Here is a 21,031-nt window from a genome sequence, read left to right as displayed (position 1 = left end):
ACTGCTGACTCTAATATGTAATGTTCACAACGAGTGATGTTTTTTTCGAATGACTGTTTAATTATGTACAATAGCGAGGAGTTTTCACATATGCCATAACCACTGTTAGTGGAGTTGGTCTCCTTTATGGTTGACAGTGAGGCGGGTCAATCAACATTGCGAGCGACCATGTGATCTGCCGTGCAAACCATTATTTTCTGAAACCTTGATAACTAGATAAACGTAAATTTGTACAAGACTTACAAGCTGTAAATGCCGCTGTCAGAGCCAGGGCTCCTAATGTGCCTAAACCATAAACCATTTTGTCCCAGATTCCACAGGACGCTAACTACCTTTAGGTGGTAGATTTGGCAAATGCATTCTTTAGCGTACCACTCTGGGCCTGCCGGCTAGTGAAAAGCCCTTTACTCAGGTGATAGGTGAGAAAAATGGGTTTATGACTTCAGTTATGCTGCAGCATCATGGAGACAGGCTGCAACCTGTGGCATATTTTTCAAGCAAACTTGATCCAGTAGCTGCAGGGTTGCCACGCTGTTTGAGAGAGGTGGCAGCAGCTGAAAAGGCAGTAATGGCCTCCAGAGAGTTTGTAGGGTATTCTGATTTGATATTGATGGTCCCACATGCAATGATCCTGCAGGAACAGAAAACAAAGGCAAGTCGCCTCTCTTGAATTCGCACTCATTGTGAAAATTTATCTCTCTGGTAATGGAACTCTGTCGAACTGAAACTGGAACTGGATCAAACCGGATCTCTGACCATCACAAACACCAGAAACACAGACTCTGGACTTTATCAACTCACAAATGTCAGTCGAGAGACCAAATGCAAGAGTTTCAATGTTACTGTCTATCTATGGTGAGTTGACCATTATGGCATCATTTGCACTAACCATGTTTTTTTTTTTTTATCACATCTTTGTCATTGTAATATTTTAAAATGTTTATTTTTTCAATATTCATTACATACACAGTTTATGATACTGGCTGCCTTAATTGTTAACCAAATAACCAAACAACAATAACCAAAACAAGTACAAAATATAAAATTTTCAGTATAATATATATATATTTTTTTATTATATCAAACTGATAAGGTTTTAGGTGATTAAATAATACCAAAGTACATAATATATCCTATGTAAACAATTAATTGTTATTACTTTATTGCAGTTTTGCTATCAACCAACTCTGCATCAACACTGAACATGACTTCAGAACAAAAGCTGAAATTTATACTTTTCCTTTTATCACTGGAAAGCTGCTTGAAACAATCTGTAGGCGCTGATTTATGTTTCTGGTGGGAGCACACACTCCATAATTAACTTAACCCACATTTTGTATAATTTATGTTAGTTTAGTTGTATGGTCTGTTTTGGATTTAACACAAATCAGGCCAATGAAAGACAAGTACTATTTCTTTCTCCTATTCAAATGTTTCATTAAAATGTATACATTTCTTTCACTGTATTTAGTCAAGAATGTTTTGGAAAGATTTAGAAAGCTATATTAATAAAAAACTGAAGTCTAAGATAGAAATGTGTGTATTTTATGTGCTTTTTTATACTTGGAATGACAACTAGGAATTATTCGATTTTTATAAATGACTTATGTAAATATTTTGAAACAAACTAAAAACTACAAAAAAAAAAGTACCCGTGACAAATGTGCACACCCAGAAACAATAAAGCTTATAATATGCATGTGAAAGAAAAATGAGGTCTAATGTAATTAAAAGACGATCAGGAATAGGCCTGTATGAGGCAATGTTTGGATAATGAAAAGAGAAAGAAAAAAGAACAAATGAGAAAACAAATAAACTGCTTTAATTTTCTTCCAGTTATAAATACTTTTAAATATGTACATAATTATTTACTTTTTCTCTCCTTATTAAGCTAAATGTGTTCACACTCCAGACCAGTGGGTGGCGGAAATGCACTCTTTAAGTTCAGACGAAGCCGAAGAAGAGGAGCGCGCTCTGAACAACGTAGCTGTTTCAAAACAATATATTTGCAAAGTACGGTATTTGAAACGTCACGAATCAGTTTTTTAAACGATCACCATTTACAAGTGAAGAGATGCATTCAGACCAGCTGGAAGAACCGAAACCTGTAAAAGTTGAGTGCATTGAAGATTACAGTGAGACCAGGAGTGATCCTGATCAAGAACCCCTCAGAGTGAAGCTTGAAGATACTGAAGAACAGATAGGCCTAGGTTGGTGTTTATTTTTGATTCTTCATTTATGATACTGTGAAACATTACATTTATAAAACTTTAGTAGTTCTTAAATGGTTAAGTTAGTCGGTCAACATATCCATTCGTCATGCACATGTATAAATTCTGCTATAATTTACTCACCCTTGAAGCTACAATATGTAAGAATTTTGTAAAATATCCAAAAATCATGTGATATATTTCCTGCAGTTGTGTACTTACAATATCCCACAAGTTCCCAAAGGTTTTTGATTTCAGAGAAATTCCCATTTTAAATAATCCAATTTTAATTTTCTGTCCTGGAATCCCTGTTCACTTGTCGCCTGTCACTGACGTAATATCCGCATTATCCCTGGTTTCCGCTCGTAGTAGGCTACTGCAACCATGGCGACAGACGTGGACAACAGCGTAATGTTTAGCGGCACGCTCGCGCTGTTGTTTCGTTCAAACATTATGGACCATGGAAAGCAGACTTTGGGAAAAAAGGAGAACTAAAACGGATCAATATCAGCGTAGCGTTTTCGAGATGCCAAGAGCTCCACTTCCGTTACAAACTTCGACTTGACAGAGCTCTTACGTACTTTATTAGACGGGTGAGCAAATGTACATAAAACTAACTTAATGTTATTTAGTTCAACATGATGAAATATTAGAATATGATCTGTATGTTATTCTAATGTTGATCTAGCTTACTGCTAGTCTCATACAAGCAAACTAACACACAAAATAACATAACTTTCACCACACTCAAATGCAGTTTAGTGTGATAGTGTAGAGCGAGTGAAACAGCGCTGCGTTACCTCACAAGATTATTTTTTTCTAATAAACTGTCCTGTGTGAGTAGTATTTCTGCACTTGCAGGTAGCCTAGTTCAGTAGAATTAAATGTCCTTATTCCTTAATATCCGCGGGACCTGCTCGTGGAGCTTATAGGCCTATCTGTTTCTCATTCGCAATTGCGCCCCCTGCCATCGATGTATTCACTCATCCATGCATTATTAGATCCATCAGCTCGACGACAAGATCCATAATTTCACTGAATGCTTATGCATCATCAAACTATGCCTTTGTTATTGTAAGAGGTTAGCGACCCCTAGCGGCAAAACAAAATACATATTTTATCTTTAACTTTAAAAATATATATTTTGTTTCAGTTCATTTGAGACGCGTTTTTTAGTTCGCGGAGATCATTATGGAAGTAAAATAATGCCAAATGTTTTCGAAACAAAAAAGCCTGTTGGATTGCACTACTTGAAAAAAATATACATTGCATTAACCATGCTTGCATTTTTAAGGCACACTATGTAGAAATTGTACCTTAATATAACAGCTTCAAAGTAATTTCGGTGGTAAACAAACTCATAGTAGGGCGAATCATCCTGGTAGTAAAGCTTGGGGGGGACGCCGCTGGAAAAACCAGCAATGCAAGTTTGAGAGGAGCGCCCCCGACAAATCTCGCGAGAATCACGACTTGCTTTACGGCAACGACGTCACACACATTAACAACATATGAAGCACGAAGACACTTGCGCGCATTTCAGACGTGATACCTATGCGTGATACTCGACGATGGAAAAAGAAAAGAAAACGCGGTCGGAAGAGACTAGGAAAAGGAAAAGAGAATCTGACCGCGTGAGGAACCGGAGAAGAGTCACTCGGTCAGGCTTTCACTCGTTGGCGCGAGCTAAAAAGCAGCACTGGATGCAACAGTGATGCTGACCTGGCGATCTTGTTGATGGACTAGTAAATAAATCTCTTATTTGTAAACTTGTTTGCGTTCTATGTTCTATGTTGTTGCGCTTGCTTGTAGTATGTCATTTTTTTTTACGATGCTGTTCATTCATCCATTATATCAGACGACGCTGTTGACGTTGATTCCTGCGAGTATCATGAGAACAGTTGTTAATATCTCACATAATTATCAAGACATACATAAGCCTAGAGGTTGTAAATAGTGTAAACAAGCACAATTTGCAAACTATAATGATAAATTGCAATAATCATGTCTAATGACATCATAACGGCCAATGTTATGAAATAATGCAACGTACATTTAACTTTAATGCATTGTATTTTTTTTTTATTGGCTGAAATTCAACATGGTTGAATATTTAAGCTGTGAATATTTCAATTCAAAACATTTCAAACACATTTTCATTATTAAAAATGCAATAATCCATATTCACCTTTCATATTTCACTTCCAAAGTATTAAAACTGTTTAAAAATACAACCTAGAATATTCAATAGGCAATTTTCGGTCCATTTTATTTCGTTTTACAAATTCGCTTCCACAAATTCAGTGGTTCAAATTCAACAGTAAATGATTATTATGAGGGCTGTTTTTAGGAATTTTACGAATTTGTAAAGCGAAATAAAATGGAAAAGTATGTTTTTCGTTTAACTACGAGTTAAAAAAGGAAAAAGGAATGGACGCAAAAGTACACAGACACCCCACCTTTAAATATTATTACCAAAAATATGATCATGATATTTAAAAAAAAGAAAATCACGATTTTATCACGATTCGTTTTACTATTTTGCAAGTGACTGAGCATTACAGCATAACTAATGTCCTTATATTAAAAACAAAGCCTTACAAATTCACAAAATATAAAATAAAAAAGAATGGCAGACATTTAGGCCAAAGTGGCGAAGATAAAAAAAAGAAATCATGATTTTTTTTTTTTATTAACCCTTTCGCACACGATCACACCGGTGTGATCAGTCTTGGCTGGTCCCTGGAGCGTACGATCACACCGGTGTGATTAGAACGGTCAGTGCATCACGTGATCAACTGCTAAATTCAAACGTGCGTTGGCTGGCGCTGAGCAAGAGACGGACACGCTCAGTGCATATCACAACTATTCAGTGTTTTCAACCACATAATGTTTATTTTAGGTTTCAGACATTTAAAAATCACATAAGTACTAAAAAAAACAATGAATTTGTGTAAATACACACTGTTGTCTATGGAAGCGGCAAAAATAATATTTTATATTATAAAAGACGGCACGTTTTATTCATATCATATAGGCCTACACATTGTGTAAGTAGCTTTACATTTTAGCCTATTCTTCTCCCAGTTCACCAGCCACTTACTTTCATGTATTTCGGGAGAAGTGGATGAATTGACGTGTTGTAAATTCAACAGATAATTTATACAACAAAAAATCCGACAATCGGAATATCAGTGTTAAATATTATAGCTAATAAATGTGTGAATATTTTGAATAAAAAAGGAAAAGTTACATAAAAGCAGATCATCATTCATTCAGCGCTGTGTTGTGGTTGCACTGTGTCACGTGACAAGCAATGAAATGCGTCACCATAGAAACGATAAAGTGACAGGTTCTAAATAACGGTCGCCTTGAAAAACTCACGCTGGGGGGTCAGTTAGAATATTTTAAACTTACGTGTGAAAGGGTTAAAGGGGTGGATGATTATGATTTCACTTTTTTAACTTTAGTTAGTGTGTATGCTGCTGTTTGAGCACAACATCTGCAAAGTTACAACACTCAAAGTTCAAAGCAAAGGGAGATATTTGCTTTTAAATAAATAGCTTTTTAAGGACTACAAAAATGTACATAAACCCCTCCCCGGGAACGTGATTTATAGATTATCATGGCAGAATATGCTAAACAATGATAAGGGGCCAGTTGTTCAAAACATTTAATTTGGATCAAAATTATCCGGATTGGAATTGGAAATCCCATTTTTTTCTATTCAGGATCAGGTAATCCATCTTACTTTTATTCCGGTTTTTCAAAGCAACATTGGACTGGATCACCCTGATCCAGATACACCGTTTTCAAGATTACCAAATCCGAATTACCAATGCTCTAAATGGGACAACATATCACAATGTGGGCTACCAGCTATGTAAAGAACAGGTAGAAGAGCCAACATGGGGTCACTGTAAGTGTTTCTTATTTTAAGACAAAACACAAAAATAACATAAACATCCACTTCCATTCATAATTTATTTTATGACCCCTCATCTGAGCCACAACAAATAAAACACAACATTAACAAATACATTGTGGATATTTTGAAAACGTCTTAAATAATTATGTCCAATAGTTAACAAAATAAAGAATGTTGAGGGTTCTTCTTCATCTGAGGAGGAGAGACCAGCATTTCCAAGCTCTGCTTTTAGGTGGTGGATCTGAAGTTTCGCTTTGGTTTGCTGCAGTTTGGTCAGCTTGATTTGTTCCGCTGCCAGGAGTATCTGTGCTTCTGCTCTTACAGTTTCTCGTTTAAGAAGTGATTAATAGGCATCATCATTATTATTCGGCAAAGGACGCTTCAAGCCTCTTTTCTGAGCTCCTGTGAATGCTGGCTCTACCAGTGAGGATCCAGGTTGTTCTTCAATAATAGGGCTGAGATCCAGAATGAATGTTTCCTCTGCATTCGGAGGAACTGGCCCACTTTCCTCTACAATCGTAGGCTCACCATCCCCTACAACACCTTGCATCCCGTGCAGAGCTTTCTCACCTCCAATAATGTCCAGAACCACATCTGTGTATTCACCTTTCTTAAATGGTGTTTGGGTGTTTTTTGCTTCAGCAAGGTCCTTTGTTGCTCTGGTCCTCAAATTCTTCCAGCTAAATTTCACTTGCTCCAAGGTCCTCTTCTGGCCAGACCCAATTGCATTCACATTCTGGGTGATTTCAACCCAAATGTCTTTCTTCCTTTTGTTAGTCACCATTCCACCCGCAACAGAGCTTCCTACTATTGAGGCATAATGGCACTTAAAACCCTCCATCAGTGAATGGGTTTCTGCAACAGTGAAATTAGGTCCTCTTTAGTCCATGGTTCCACCTTCTCTGTTGTAGTGAACATATTATGCCTTGGGCATGATTGATTTAATTGAACACAAGCCACAGCACGTCAGCCAATTGGTGTGTGGGTATTTGACAGCCATCTTATATTCAGCCTTTCTCAGAGGACTTGGAGAGAGGCACTGACATGGCAGGTATTGTCCATCGCTACCACCGTTTTTTTTTTTGGAAGAGGATACCGTCAAAGGGTGTATGTTGAGCGTGCACAACCACTGGAGCAATAATAATAATAATTTGTTAAATTTTATATAGTGCTTTATCTGAGACCTCAAAGCGCTTTACATAGAAGGGGGAAATCTCCTCAACCACCACTAATGTGCAGCATTCACTTGGATGATGCGATGGCAGCCATATTGCGCCAGAACGCCCACCACACACCAGCTTATTGGTGGAGAGGAGACAGTGATGAAGCCAATCAGTATATGAGGATGATTAGGAGGCCATGATAGACAGAGGCCAAGAGGCAAATTTGGCCAAATTTGCCGGGGGTTATACCCCTACTCTTTTCCGAAGGACATCCTGGGATTTTTAATGACCACAGAGAGTCAGGACCTCTGTTTAACGTCTCATCTGAAGGACTGTGCTCTTTTTGGCAGTATAGTGTCCCCGTCAGCAACCACACCTGTGCAGGCACGCTTCAACACTGCTCATTGCAAAAAAAGATGTGCAATTGAGCGTTTAACCCTTTATAGGGCACTCATTGAAATACTTGGAAATTCTAAATTTCAAACATAGAGTGTTATTGGAGGATATTATAAGACTTCTAAACATTTGTGAGTTTTTAAAAAAATCTATTTTTTTAGGTTGGAAATCAAGGGCAATGAAGTTACCATATATGGTTCCTCGCCAGTCTAGGGTAATGTTTTTCCCTTAAAAAGTGTATATATAAAAATATAATAAAAACACATAAACTTGTTACAAACATAAAAATATTTATTTAGGAACATTTTAAATGATTATTAGGAACATTTTAAATTAAATTATTATTAGGAACATTTTAAATTATTATTAGGAACATTTTAAATTATTATTAGGCAAAAAAAATTGTCTTCAAGTCCAGCGAATTAGGCCACTGCTTCGTGGGTGGGAGGAAGTCAGGGTCTGCCACATCACCATCTTCCTCCTTAGAGCCCTCATCATCCCTGATGCTGGGGTGGGCTGGCACAACTGTCCCCCTCTTGCCATAAAATATTCGCGTAGATAGCTGCAAAGAACAGAGAGTACATTTTTGAGTCAATATCAAGCCCAGTTTGAGTTATTTGTTGAGTAACAGTGAAGTGCAGATCTACTGAAATATAAATAATAAGAAAAATAAGTGAGTAACATTGGACTGGTCAGTCATAACACTTAAGTGCTACAAATATAAATCCTTTGAAATATTACTCAAATTATTAAAAATGTTTATTTTAATACATTAACATAATTTTTTGTTGATTTACTGAAATTTAAAAAATTTAACTTTCATTTTAGGCCTGACGGTAGAGATTAAGGAGAGTGAAGAACTGGATGAAGCGGAGGAGGAACATCGTGTCAAAACTGAAGAAAAATCTTTGAGTTGCTCACAGTCTGGAAGTAAACTTCAAAAAGCCATAAAAAATTTCACTTGCTCTCAGTGTGGAAAAAGCTTTCCATACAAACAAAGACTTAAAGATCATATGAAAGTTCATAGTGAAGAGAAGCCGCACACGTGTGATCAGTGCGGGAAGAGATTCACTCTAAAATATCTCCTTAACAGACACATGAAAGTCCACACTGGAGAGAAGCCACACACCCACACTGGAGAGAAGCCACACACATGTGATCAGTGTGGGAAGAGTTTTACACAAAAAGGAGCCCTTAATAATCACATGAAAATCCACACTGGAGAGAAGCCGCACACATGTGATCAATGCGGGAAGAGTTTTTCACAAGGATACCTTAAGTTTCACATGAAAATCCACACTGGAGAGAAGCCACACACATGTGATCAGTGTGGGAAGAGTTTTGCATTAAAAGGAACCCTCAATAATCACATGAAAATCCACACTGGAGAGAAGCCGCACGCATGTGATCATTGCGGGAAGAGTTTTACACAAAAAGGAAACCTTGAAAATCACCTTAAAATCCACACTGTAAAAAAGCTGCACACGTGTAATCAGTGTGGGAAGAGTTTTACACTAAAAGAACAGCTTAAGAGACACATTAAAATCCACACTAGAGAGAATCCGCACACATGCGATCAGTGTGGGAAGAGTTTCATATATGAGCAAAGTCTTCAAGACCACATGAAAGTTCATAGTGGAGAGAAGCCGCACACATGTGATCAGTGTGGGAAGAGTTTTGCATTAAAAGGAACCCTCAATAATCACATGAAAATCCACACTGGAGAGAAGCCGCACGCATGTGATCAGTGCGGGAAGAGTTTCGCATTTAAAACAAAGCTCAAGAATCACATGAAAATCCACACCGGAGAGAAGCCGCACAAATGTGATCAATGTGGGAAGAGTTTCATAATTAAAACAAAGCTCAATGATCACATGAAAATCCACACCGGAGAGAAGCCGCACACATGTGATCAATGTGGGAAGAGTTTCGTACGAAAAGGAGGCCTTAAGGAACACATGAAGATCCACACTGGAGAGAAGCCGTACACATGTGATAAATGTGGGAAGAGTTTCAAATATAACCAAAGTCTTCAACACCACATGAAAGTTCATAGTGGAGAGAAGCCGCACACATGTGATCAATGCGGGAGAAGTTTTGCCCTAACACATCTCCTAAGCAAACACAAGAAAATCCACACTGGAGAAAAGCCGCACACATGTGATCAGTGTGGGAAGAGTTTCATAATTAAAACAACGCTTATGTATCACATGAAAATTCACACCGGAGAGAAGCCGCACACATGTGATCAGTGTGGGAAGAGTTTCACACTAAAGGGAGTCCTTAAGAATCACATGAAAATCCACGCAGGAGTGAAGCCGTACACATGTAATCAATGTGGGAAGAGTTTCACACGAAAAGTAGGCCTTAAGGAACACATGAAAATCCACACTGGAGAGAAACCGTACACATGTGATCAGTGTGGGAAGAGTTTCAGATTTGCATGTTCATTTAAAGTACATCTGCGTTTTCATTCTGGAGAAAAAACATTTAAATGTAATCAGTGCGGTAAAAAATTTGTTTTGGCAAGTTCCCTGAAGAAGCACCTGCGCGTTCATTCAAAGGGGAAGCATTACGTGTGTTTGTGTGGAAAGGCATTTTCGTGGCTTAATGGTTTAAAAGTACACCAGAAAAGACACAGCGGTGTGAAGAATGATGTGTTCTTTGTTTGTGGAAAAAACTATTTTACAGAGGGTGAACCAAAGCAGCACAAGAAGAGAACCCTTAAGGATCACATGAAAATCCACACCGAAGAGAAGCCGCACACATGCGACCAGTGCAGGAAGAGTTTCAGAAGTGTTCGAGCTTTGAAATTACATCCGTGCTCTCATTCTGGAGAAAGCAAGAAGCACGAGAAACTTGATACAAAGGGGAAGCCTTACACGTGTTCTGCATGTGAAAAAAGTTTTACACGACTGAGCGCTTTTAAAGTACACCAGAAAACACATACCAGTGCGAAAGCAGTGTGAAAAACATTTACTAAACTGGAAAAAAACTGAGAATTCACATTGGAGAAAAACCTTTCAAGTGTTCAGTGAACAAAGTTCATCTTTAAGACCAGCGGTTTAAAGAAATATATCTAAAGACATTTTCTGCAGTAAAATTGACAAGTCTAAGCTGTCCTTCTGTTTGAACTAAAGCTGGATGTAATTATTGAGGACAGTTTCATGGAAAACGAGTTTCACAGTGTTCTCACACTGGCTTTTCTTTTGATTTTTGTAGTTGCTTCAATTAATTGATTAAATTAATTTCTTTTTTTTATCATCAACTGATTTTACGTTCTTCGAAAACTCTCATAATATTTTGTAATATCTGAAAGCCATGAAGCACCTCGATTGTTGTCATTGTTCCAGTGCCCTATTTCCTTCTTTCTTTTTCGGACAACAAAAGGAGAAATTTTGAAAAGTGTCCCGCATGCACTCCCCAATATAATGGCAGGGAATAGCGACCAGGCTCAAACTTTACAAAAAGGATACAAAAGTATCACGTGAAAATACAGTGAGATGCACTGTGACTGCGTATATAGAAAGTGTTCAGGAGGCATACCGTATTGTACCGTAGAAACCGTATTGTTTAGTCAAAATATAATGAGCTCGGCGGGTTCTCTGTAGCGTTTCTGAGTGAGTGAGCCATCAGGAGCTGCTCAATTGTTGTTTTTAATTCCTACATTTTTCAAATGTTTTTATTGTTTCAAATGTTTTTATTGTGGTTATGTGTAATATTTCTCCATATAACTTTGTTCATATGTCCATACTGAAGATAAAATAATTTAAAAAGTTTTAGAGAGACAAAACAAAAAGTTTTTTGTGTGTGTTTTTTCTTTCAATAAAAATGCATTTACTGCATAAATATAAATATATATATAGCGGCGGGCCGTGCATTCCACACCTAGGCCTTCAGTGATGTCCAACCTGAATTAATAACTTTTAATAGTGTAGCAGCGCGTTATTGTACGCCTGCTAGATGGCCCCGGTGCAGTCAACTCGAAATCTGATTGGCTGATTAAATCTGACTGATTATCTGATTGGTTAAAGCAACAGTTTCATTGCCATTCATTTTAAGCTACAGGCACCCGCACTGTCGATTCTGAAGGCCTCGAGGCAGATATATTTGACCCTGGCAACACATGATAACTGAAATATGATTGTATAAAAGAGCTAAAATAAATATACACTACTAGAAGCAGCGCAACCAAGAGAAAAGCTGAAATTAAGAGAATGGACTATTGGGAATATTTTAATACTCATTCATAAAAAAATATTTATATTAAAGTGCAAGTCAGTGATTCTGATAGTGTTTAGGCCAGCAGAGAAGGCCTTGCTGATCCTGACGGCCCACCACTGATATATATAATGCCTTAATTTAACTCCAACCTTTAAGGATACCAATTTTCTTTGTGAATGAATAATGTATCGTAAATAAATGTTTAAAATACAGGGGTCATAAGTCAGTACACCCCTATGTTAAATTTCCATAGAGGCAGATTTTTATTTTTAAATGCCAGTTATTTCATGGATCCAGGATACTCTGCATCCTGATAAAGTCCCCTTGGCCTTTGGAATTAAAATAGCCCCACAGCATCACATAACCTTCACCATACCTAGAGATCGGCATGGGGTACTTTCCATAAGATCATCTCTCAATGCAAATCAAACCAGTTATTAGGCGAACTGAAATAAAACCATTCCAATCTCTAGGTGTTGGGAAAAAAAAGTTTAGAAAAAGTGCAATTTTAAGTCAGCTGTGACTGTGCTAATTTTTTTTACCACCGCGGTAAAGGCCAAACGCTGACGATGTTATGCAGAACTGCACAATTAAAAAAGGGCATTAAAATTTAAACAATATGCTGCAATGCCTTGAACACGGGAAGCAAGAGAAATTGCATGCAGTTTTGAAAGTAAGTTTAATTATTTCCCCACAAAGATAAATGTTTTGTCATTAATCTCACATGTGCTTTGAGATTTGTTGTTAATTTTGATCATCATCACTAGAAGATGCTATGAAAACTGTCAGTATATTATTCAGTGATCTTACGTCCCGTGACTTAATATCTAGACTAGTGCGTATGTTGTGCTGGTTATGTTTCTCTCTCTCTCTCTCTCTCTCTCTCTCTCTCTCTCTCTCTCTCTCTCTCTCTCTCTCTCTCTCTCTCTCTCTCTCTCTCTCTCTCTCTTATTTGAAGGTGTGTATTCAATAACATACTTTGCTCTACATGAACATGTCGAATAAAAATACACTTCACAAAGGTGTCTCTCATCCCAAGTAGCCTACTCCTTGACTAAAGCTCAGTGTTTGAAGGAAAATGGGTGTTCGTTAAAACCAGCAGGGGGCGCAGCTCATCCTGTGTCTGTGCAGTGTGCAGATCTTAATCCTTTATGATGATGAGGACGATATTGTAAAGTTCAAAAACTAAACTGTAGCCTAAACTTCAGGTCCAGACTCACCCTCGTCATTAGCATTCACAGAGAGCTGTCTGAAGAAAGCAGGGATCTTACCGTCATTATTACAACTTTAATTGAAGTTGTTTTTGAAACTGTTCGGCGAACCGCGGAGGAAAATGTTTCACGCGTTTGTCTTCTGTTTGTGCTCATGGCGTCTGGCCGGTAAGTTATTGTGTTTTCGAGATTTCAGTTATTTTGTTTTTAGTAGGCCTACTGACTAAATAATGTTTAATAAATAATACGATGATTTACATGCGCAGTTAATCTGATAATTAATTGTTAACAAAACATCGATGAACTGAAGAGACATTTAAAGAAAGTTTCAATGAGTCTGTTTAATCATCTCTTAAAAACAATCCTATTTATAGAAAAATAGGAAAACTGTCCTAGTAATATTGCAGCTTCTAGCAGCTTCATTATTATTCTCACTAAGATGTTCTTTTGCCAATTTAAAATAGTATCAAATCTACTTCAACTTCAGAGTTTGTTACAGTAGAGACAGTCAGGTTGGAGACTTGTACTTGCATGAACAGAATACAGCAGAACAGAGACTTTGTGAAGATGAACAGAGTAATCGGACTTTCCTTTGGTTTCTGTTCCTGTCTGTTTTCCAGGTGTGTTTGGCACTGAGTGTTTGTCTGTGATGGAGGGAGATCCAGTCACTCTAAATATTGATTTTACTAGAATACAGAGAGATGATCAGATAAGGCTGAAGTTCGGACTTGATGTCATAGCTGCAATGAAGAGAGGGGAGAATCAGATCACGTTAATTCATGGTAGTGTTAATGAGAGATTCAGAGACAGACTGAAGCTGGACGAGGAGACTGGATCTCTGACCATCACAAACACCAGAACCACAGACTCTGGACTCTATAAAGTCACCAGTGTGAACAAAGGAACTCAATTAAACATGTTTAATATTACGTTTTATGGTAAGTAAACAGTTGTTTGAACTATTTGACTATATTTACCTTTTAACATTGTAAATATTATGAAATGAAAGATGATGACATACAGATACATTTGTCACAAACTCCATTTTAAATATGAACATGGCAAATATCTGACAAATATCACAGCTCTCTTATTTACTGAATTTTGAATTATTTTTCAATATTTTCAGCTCGTCTGCCTGTTCCTATCATCATCATAGACTGTCCATCATCATCCTCATCAGGATCATCAGTGTCTAAATGTTCATTGGTGTGTTCAGTGATGAATGTGTGTGATGCGACTCTCTCCTGGTACGCAGGAATCAGTGTATTGTCCAGCATCAGTGTGTCTGATCTCAGCATCAGTCTCTCTCTACCTCTGGAGGTGGAATATCAGGATAAAAACACCTACAGCTGTGTGATCAACAATCCCGTCAGCAACCAGACCACACATCTGGACATCAGTGGACTCTGTCACACACGTTCAGGTACAGCAATGACACTATAGATTGTTAATTAAAATAACAAAATCTTTCACAAATTGAAACATATTTCTGTTTTCTAAAGTTATTATTTTTTCTCTCACAAGACTGTCGCTGCTGTGGTTTTACTGAAGCTGTGATCCGATTGGCTCTCTCTGCTCTGGTGGGCGTGGCTACTGTTGCTGTTCTGGTTTATGAATTCAGATCCAGAAGTCTTCAACAGAAGGAGAGAGAGCAGAAATGACCATCAAACTCTGATTAATCAGATACTCTGGTGGAGATGTTCTTGAACTGCTTTGAGTACATACATTATCCTCTTGAGTAAATATAATTTATTAATAAATGTCATTTCAGCAATTATGGATACATTTTATTCCATTTCAAAAACTTCTTTTAAAAATCTATTCATTTTACAAATTGTGTAAAGCAGCTTTAAAGTTTTAAAGAGTGCCGTGATTAATATGACATTCAATAATTATGAAAAAATGGTATTCCTTTGTATTATTGTAAGATAAGTCTTGTTGCAGGGATCATGTGAAAGAATCAGAGAGAAAATGATCAGAATAACAAGATAGCAGGGAGTTTTAGTAAAACAAACTGATCAATGTGTTATCACTTCATTTCGATCAGAGTTAAACAAACACTCTTCTCTCTCGTATAGCTCTGGAAAATCAGGATCATTCTAAATCGGTTTGTTTGTATTGTTTAGAGAGTCAGACTAGTAACCCTTTAGCAAGCACCTAACCCCTATTCGCTCCCTGGGTTCTACTGCAAAAATTTAAAAACTAAACAAATTCTGAGTATGGCTTACCATATACCTTCACATGTCACTTTCAAATAAACAGGTTCCAAAACATTAACCCTTTAGAACCGGCTGTGTCGTCGCCGACACAGATCAGCAAGCTGTATTCATTGTACCGTAACTCTTCAACCGTTTGCACTATCAAAACCATTCAAATCCCCCCCGACAGTAGACAACATGTGCTTTCGGCAATATACGGCTTTTTACGGTAATTTCATGCTTTCCTGTCAGCAAATGACAGCGGCTTTCTGGAGTAAGTCTGCATATTTTGGCTGAGCTGGTTGAGATATTCAATTATGAGGCCTTTGACGCAAAATCCCTGATCTTCACATCTGAGCTCAAAAATCCTTGCTAAGACCTTTCCACGTGATAACCAGCGCACTTCTGTGTGCAGTAGAAGTGGTTCGTGCTCGCTGCCCATTGCATATAGTGAAAAAATCTGTGAATTTAACGGACGAGCCTTGATGACGTCAACAATTTTCACAAAGTCATTAAGTATAGACAAAAGTTAATCTGTGTTCTCAAATATATAATGGACATACAACAGAAGATAAGATATGTAGACTCATCTCCTTATTAGCTGGCTGAGAATGTCCGAAGATATTAAATCAATGCGACGAGCCAAAGTATTCTGGAGAAAGGCATTTTGTCCAGCGTCTTTGCACTTTTCTCTTTGAGCATACAGTTTACCATGTCTTTGACATCAGGCAAGCACATATTTTCTCCAATTGTGTGGGGCAATTCGTATCTGTCGCTGTATTTGAGTTTCTTACTTGACATTTTCTCACTCTCTAATGTAGGCCTATTTCTCTTTCTCCAGCACATCTCCACTGGGTTTCTGTTCCCGCCTCTTCACCCCGTTCATTATCCGCTGAATCCGTTTGATCGGGTTTCTCCATATATTCACCGCCGTGTCTCACATCTCCACAGAAGATGTCGACGTAGATGGCTCACCCCTACTGTCCCCTGATTTCTTTAAAGTGACAGCTTTTAACCAGGTGTCCATTTTGATGAATTTCTTAAAGGACAAGTTTGGTATTTTACACTTAAAGCCCTGTTTACAGATCGTATCTGATGAAATAGAACGGTTAAGATAAAAATTTGGACACATGCTGCTGTCCCGAGAATTTTAGGTTTATTTAGCTTTTGTGGACCTATTTTGCCAAACGTGTCACACCCAGATTATTCTGTTGAGAGCTTGAATAATAGACACCAGTTGGTGGCGATAATGCACCTTTGCGAAATAAAACTAAAATTCTATAAAACTAAAACTTAACCGTTCTATTTCATCAGATACGATCTGTAAACAGGGCTTTAAGTGTAAAATACCGAACTTGTCCTTTAAGGCGAGACACGACAGGCAAAAACATGGGGGGTTTTTTTTTCACTGGTCAATTTTGAGATTTTGGGCTATTTGTCTTCAATAACATGTCTTCTTTCAGACTTGTGCTGAAAAAAAGTCCAAAATACACATTAGATCTTTGTTTTACTACACTTTGTCTGTTTGCGTGTGTAGATTTCGCCTAAATTCATCAAAAGTTGGCGTTCTAAATCATCCCGTTGATCCGCGATCACTGTCCTCACCCTGTCATCACATACACCGTGAGGGTCTCTCTCTCCTTTGCAATGCAAATATGGTCATTTCCTGTTTATCAGCAACCAATCATGAAAGTAAAATGGGCAATTTAACTCGAAATGTGCAATCTCATTGGCTGATGGCAATTTCTGACAACGTGATTCGTTCAGAATCATCACGTGACATTCTGACATCACTATGACATTTCCGCGGTAATTAAAAATGTCGAAAAATATGCGTGTAAAATGTGTAAAAAGCCTAAAACATCTCTTCAGAAGCGTCACAGGATGTTGCTGTGACGTCTACTGTGGGTGTGATATATTTAGGTTTAGTCATTCCACCCGTGTGATGGACTGTTGATTTTGATGTGTTGTAATGGATGTTATGATCAGTGATGGATGAAGCAATAATGAGTTTTGGATGTTAAACAGTGTGATACATGGATTTTACTTGGACCTAAAGCATATTTTGCCATACAAATCTTTAAAGGCCGTTTTCTCAAAATGATTTTTTTTTTTCTCACACTCCTAGTGACGATTTTCCACTTCTGTAGCACCTGCATACACCAAACTTTACAGTCGTATTCCTAACTATATTGTGAAGGTTTGTCCAGAGGGATTTGTTTATATATCATTCTTGGCCTGACTTATATGACATTTTATGCCTAAAAACAGGGCAGAAATAAAAATGGTATAAGGCTATTGGCAGTCTTTTCTGATTTACAGGGTAACAAAAGGAGATATTCATAATCCCCTCTGGTAATGTCTTTTCATTTAATATATCAACAAAATACAAAAATAATTTTGAACCTTGTTTTTTTCAATGATTCGTCATTTCAAAATATATGGAAATTAGCGCATATTTAATTAGATATAGCCTGATTACCATATTTAAACATCAAATTACAGAAAACTTGCAATACATTTTTTTCTCCTATTCATGTGAGTAATAAACTGGTAAAGTTTCATAGTGATATCTGTAAGTTACATTTTTTACCCTACTCACCTGTAGTGTCTCGCCTTATGCAAAAAAATAAAAGAATGCTCCCAATATGAAAAGGGCAGGGACGCAGATGCGCTTGTAAAATGAAATGGAAACGTGAGTGATTTACAGCTTGTAATGGGAAATTTTATTTCTTAATAAAACTTTGACGTGAAGTTAACCGAGGTTAAATCCGTTAAAAAAAACAATAAAGAGACCAGATTTCCGCCATTACAGATATTATCTCGTCCGAGGTGCGCGCAGCCCAGTTTGGGAACCGCTGACTTCTAGAAAATATCAGATATATAGGCCACTCACTGTGATAAATAAATAAATAAATAATAAAACACATGACTTAGAATCAACTATTACATGAAAAGAGTATTAGAGTATAAGAGAGAGAATCAGTGAATACACATTCCAGCTTTTAAAAAGTGTCAAACATTAATCTCATCATGGCTGCAGGTGTTTCTGTAAGACACACTGTTGGATAGTTCTAGTAAGATGTTGACGACTAGAATGACTTGAGAAGCTGAAAAGAAAAAAACACTGACCACAGTCAGTTACATTCACACATGAAAATAAATGTGTGAACTTCAGTCAGTTCCTTTATGTTCCTCCCTTCTCTTAGTTTGATCTTTATCTCACAAATATTTGAATATGACTATATGCACATTTTGACCTTCATGTCTGTTGAAGCCCATGATCCTCAGATGTTTGGCCTTATCAAATATCTCCATTGTTAAATCAACTATTTAATTTAGCCTAGTGTTTCTCTGCTATTCACAAACCATGAAACTCCACAGAGCAACTAAACCACCAACATCAGCTGCATCATCACTGAATCAAGCTTTTCAGCAAGAGATACAACCATGTGAATGATTTACATAAACTAAAGATGTATTTTGTGCAAGTGATCAATAAAGATCAGCTGAGAGATAGAACTGTTTGTGTAGAAACACTTTACACACTGCGGTTTAATGCACTTTTGCTAAAGTGTCAAAAAAGATGCAGTTACTTCTGCTTTTTTACATGTGAACGTGTTCATGGCATTAACATTTTCTTCTGATATTATCAGGATTATTAAAAAAGAATCTAAACATCCGTGTCAACTGGAGACAAATGAATTCTGACTAAAGGTCAAAAGGTCAAACATCACACACAGTTAATCTTGATGGTATATTACATGTATTTGTAAGGGGTTAATGACCAATATACATGTCAGCATTTTTATTAAACTTCAAATTCAGTGTTTTCTCTCTTCTCTTCTGGTTATACTGAACGGCCTGTTCGCCCCTGCTGGTAGATGTTGTAACTACACTTATCTGGGAACACAAAGCATCTTCCTTCTTTGAAGACCAAACGTTAATCTGTAGTTTGATGAAATAAAGTATTTGCAAGCAACATATAAAATGGCAAATATTTAATCATATATTATATTTTACCAGTAGGCTAACTGATACTTTTTTGGGGGTGCTTTCAGGGTGATGTTGTAGGCTACAGCAACACGTGACTCTCCTGATGCTGATGACATTTCTTTGGCTCCCTCTTTTGACTGATTATGAAAACACATTCTGTTTTGACCGCCCTCTGATACCAATAATATCCAGCTGCAGACCCACAGCACCAGCAGTTCCAGAACCACCGTTTCAGAACCGGGAGTGAGGGGCGGGGCTTAAACCGTCATAGTTACACTATATACGTAACTTTCTTTTGATGGATATAAGCTGTTTTCACATGGATTTTGATCGGATCTATGTCTACAATATTTAATAATAATACTTTTAAATAAAGTCACTTTTCTATTTCCCCACAGACCAACTAACCAGTCAAGTCAAGTCATTTTACAATACAGATTGTTTCAAAGCAGCTTTACAGGGATAACAGAAAAAGAATGGAACAAAGTTTGTTTCTGTTGTTAAGTAAGTTCAGTGATGGTTCATTTTTATTGTAAAAAAGTAATTAAATTAGTTCAACATTGATATCATTTTCCAGCTCAGTTCAATTCTCATATAATTGTGTCAATGCAGGCAGATCAATAATATTGTTGAATATTAAGTGCCCAAATCCAAAAACGACAGTGGCAAGGAACCAAAACTCCAAGGTGACAGAATGGAGAAAAAACATTGGGAGAACCCAGGCTCAGTCGGGGGCCAGTTCTCCTCTGGCCAATGAACAAACAGTGTATGATTATGATTCAGGAGCATTACAGGTCATAGAAGTCAGAGTCATCACGCCGGTATGGAGAGGGGTTTGTTGAGGATCAGTGCCGATGGCTGTTGTGTCGATGAGGCCTTCACAGGGAAGAGTCTAGTTGACACAATCTCTGCTGACACTTCAGGGATGAGTTGTGGTCGTGTCTAGATGCAGAACCAGTGACAACAACAGCGTCAACGTATAGTGAAAGGGTTGCCATGGCAATCACGAGCATGTTTAGTGCCTTTCACATCCATTGATGGAATGTTACGCTTAACCCTTAATCACTGTTTGGGGTCAGGCTGACCCCACTGGACTTTTCCTTCATTTTTTAAAAGTGTTACCTTCATCTCAGGGGTAATTAATAATCCAAGATTATTTCAAAGCAACAAAGACATTTGATTTTCACTCAGACATTTTCAGCACAGCAGTGCTAAGAGTGATTTAGGCCTATAGGCCAGAATTTTGGGACAATAGGGAAGTTGTGATCATCTGATTGGTCAGTTTTGAATATCTCACACCTGGGTGTTAGTGACATGGTCTGGGGAAAATGACAAAAGAGGATTGTAACGGGGGTTCTGTCTCTTTTCTTGGGATGCTGAGCTGGTCTTGAGACAGAGGCTCCCTGCCTTTGGCTCTCTCGCTCTCTCTCTCTCTCTGGTAACATTTTACATTTATGCTGGGTACAAATGGTTTAAATGACCATTACATTATATCCATGTTGTAACTATCTTAAGTGTAAACATAACCTTATTTCACATTGAACCTTTTTAATTCATGGAGTCAGATTAAAACAAGATAATTGCATATGAGAACGTGTCTTATTTAACCAAAATACTTTGCCATGAGAAAAGACGGAACACATAAGAAACATTCCCCGTATTATTGGAAACCCTCATTGGACCAATATAGAGCGGCTTACAAAAC

General features: G+C 37.5%; 2 protein-coding genes across 2 annotated transcripts; both read left to right on the top strand.

Moving 5' to 3' along the window:
- Positions 1–332: 332 nt before the first annotated feature.
- LOC306988947 (uncharacterized protein) lies at positions 333–12,699 on the top strand. Its single transcript, XM_079594177.1, has 3 exons — positions 333–855; positions 1,892–2,210; positions 8,523–12,699. Exons 2-3 carry the CDS (start codon positions 2,075–2,077, stop codon positions 10,661–10,663), a joined length of 2,277 nt encoding a protein of 758 aa, XP_079450303.1. The 5' UTR covers positions 333–855; positions 1,892–2,074; the 3' UTR covers positions 10,664–12,699.
- Positions 12,700–13,025: 326 nt separating this feature from the next.
- On the top strand, positions 13,026–15,008 carry LOC306988197 (uncharacterized protein). Its single transcript, XM_079593006.1, has 4 exons — positions 13,026–13,297; positions 13,750–14,067; positions 14,259–14,555; positions 14,657–15,008. The coding sequence occupies exons 1-4, from the start codon at positions 13,252–13,254 to the stop codon at positions 14,791–14,793; spliced, it is 798 nt and encodes a 265-aa protein (XP_079449132.1). The 5' UTR covers positions 13,026–13,251; the 3' UTR covers positions 14,794–15,008.
- The last annotated feature ends 6,023 nt before the right edge of the window (positions 15,009–21,031 follow it).

The sequence above is a fragment of the Phoxinus phoxinus genome, assembly GCF_949152265.1.
Source record: "Phoxinus phoxinus genome assembly, chromosome: 20".
Lineage (NCBI taxonomy): Eukaryota > Metazoa > Chordata > Actinopteri > Cypriniformes > Leuciscidae > Phoxinus > Phoxinus phoxinus.
The sequence above is the reverse complement of the archived record's forward strand: the minus strand, read 5'-3'. Positions and strand labels throughout refer to the sequence as shown.

Excerpts from the sequence above, each read along its gene's own strand:
- LOC306988197 (XM_079593006.1), top strand. The coding sequence starts at position 13,252 with ATGTTTCACGCGTTTGTCTTCTGTTTGTGCTCATGGCGTCTGGCCG. Across the intron at positions 14,068-14,258 it reads GTTTAATATTACGTTTTATG|CTCGTCTGCCTGTTCCTATC; the intron begins GTAAGTAAACAG and ends CAATATTTTCAG. Across the intron at positions 14,556-14,656 it reads ACTCTGTCACACACGTTCAG|ACTGTCGCTGCTGTGGTTTT; the intron begins GTACAGCAATGA and ends TTCTCTCACAAG.
- LOC306988947 (XM_079594177.1), top strand. The coding sequence starts at position 2,075 with ATGCATTCAGACCAGCTGGAAGAACCGAAACCTGTAAAAGTTGAGTGC. Across the intron at positions 2,211-8,522 it reads TGAAGAACAGATAGGCCTAG|GCCTGACGGTAGAGATTAAG; the intron begins GTTGGTGTTTAT and ends CTTTCATTTTAG.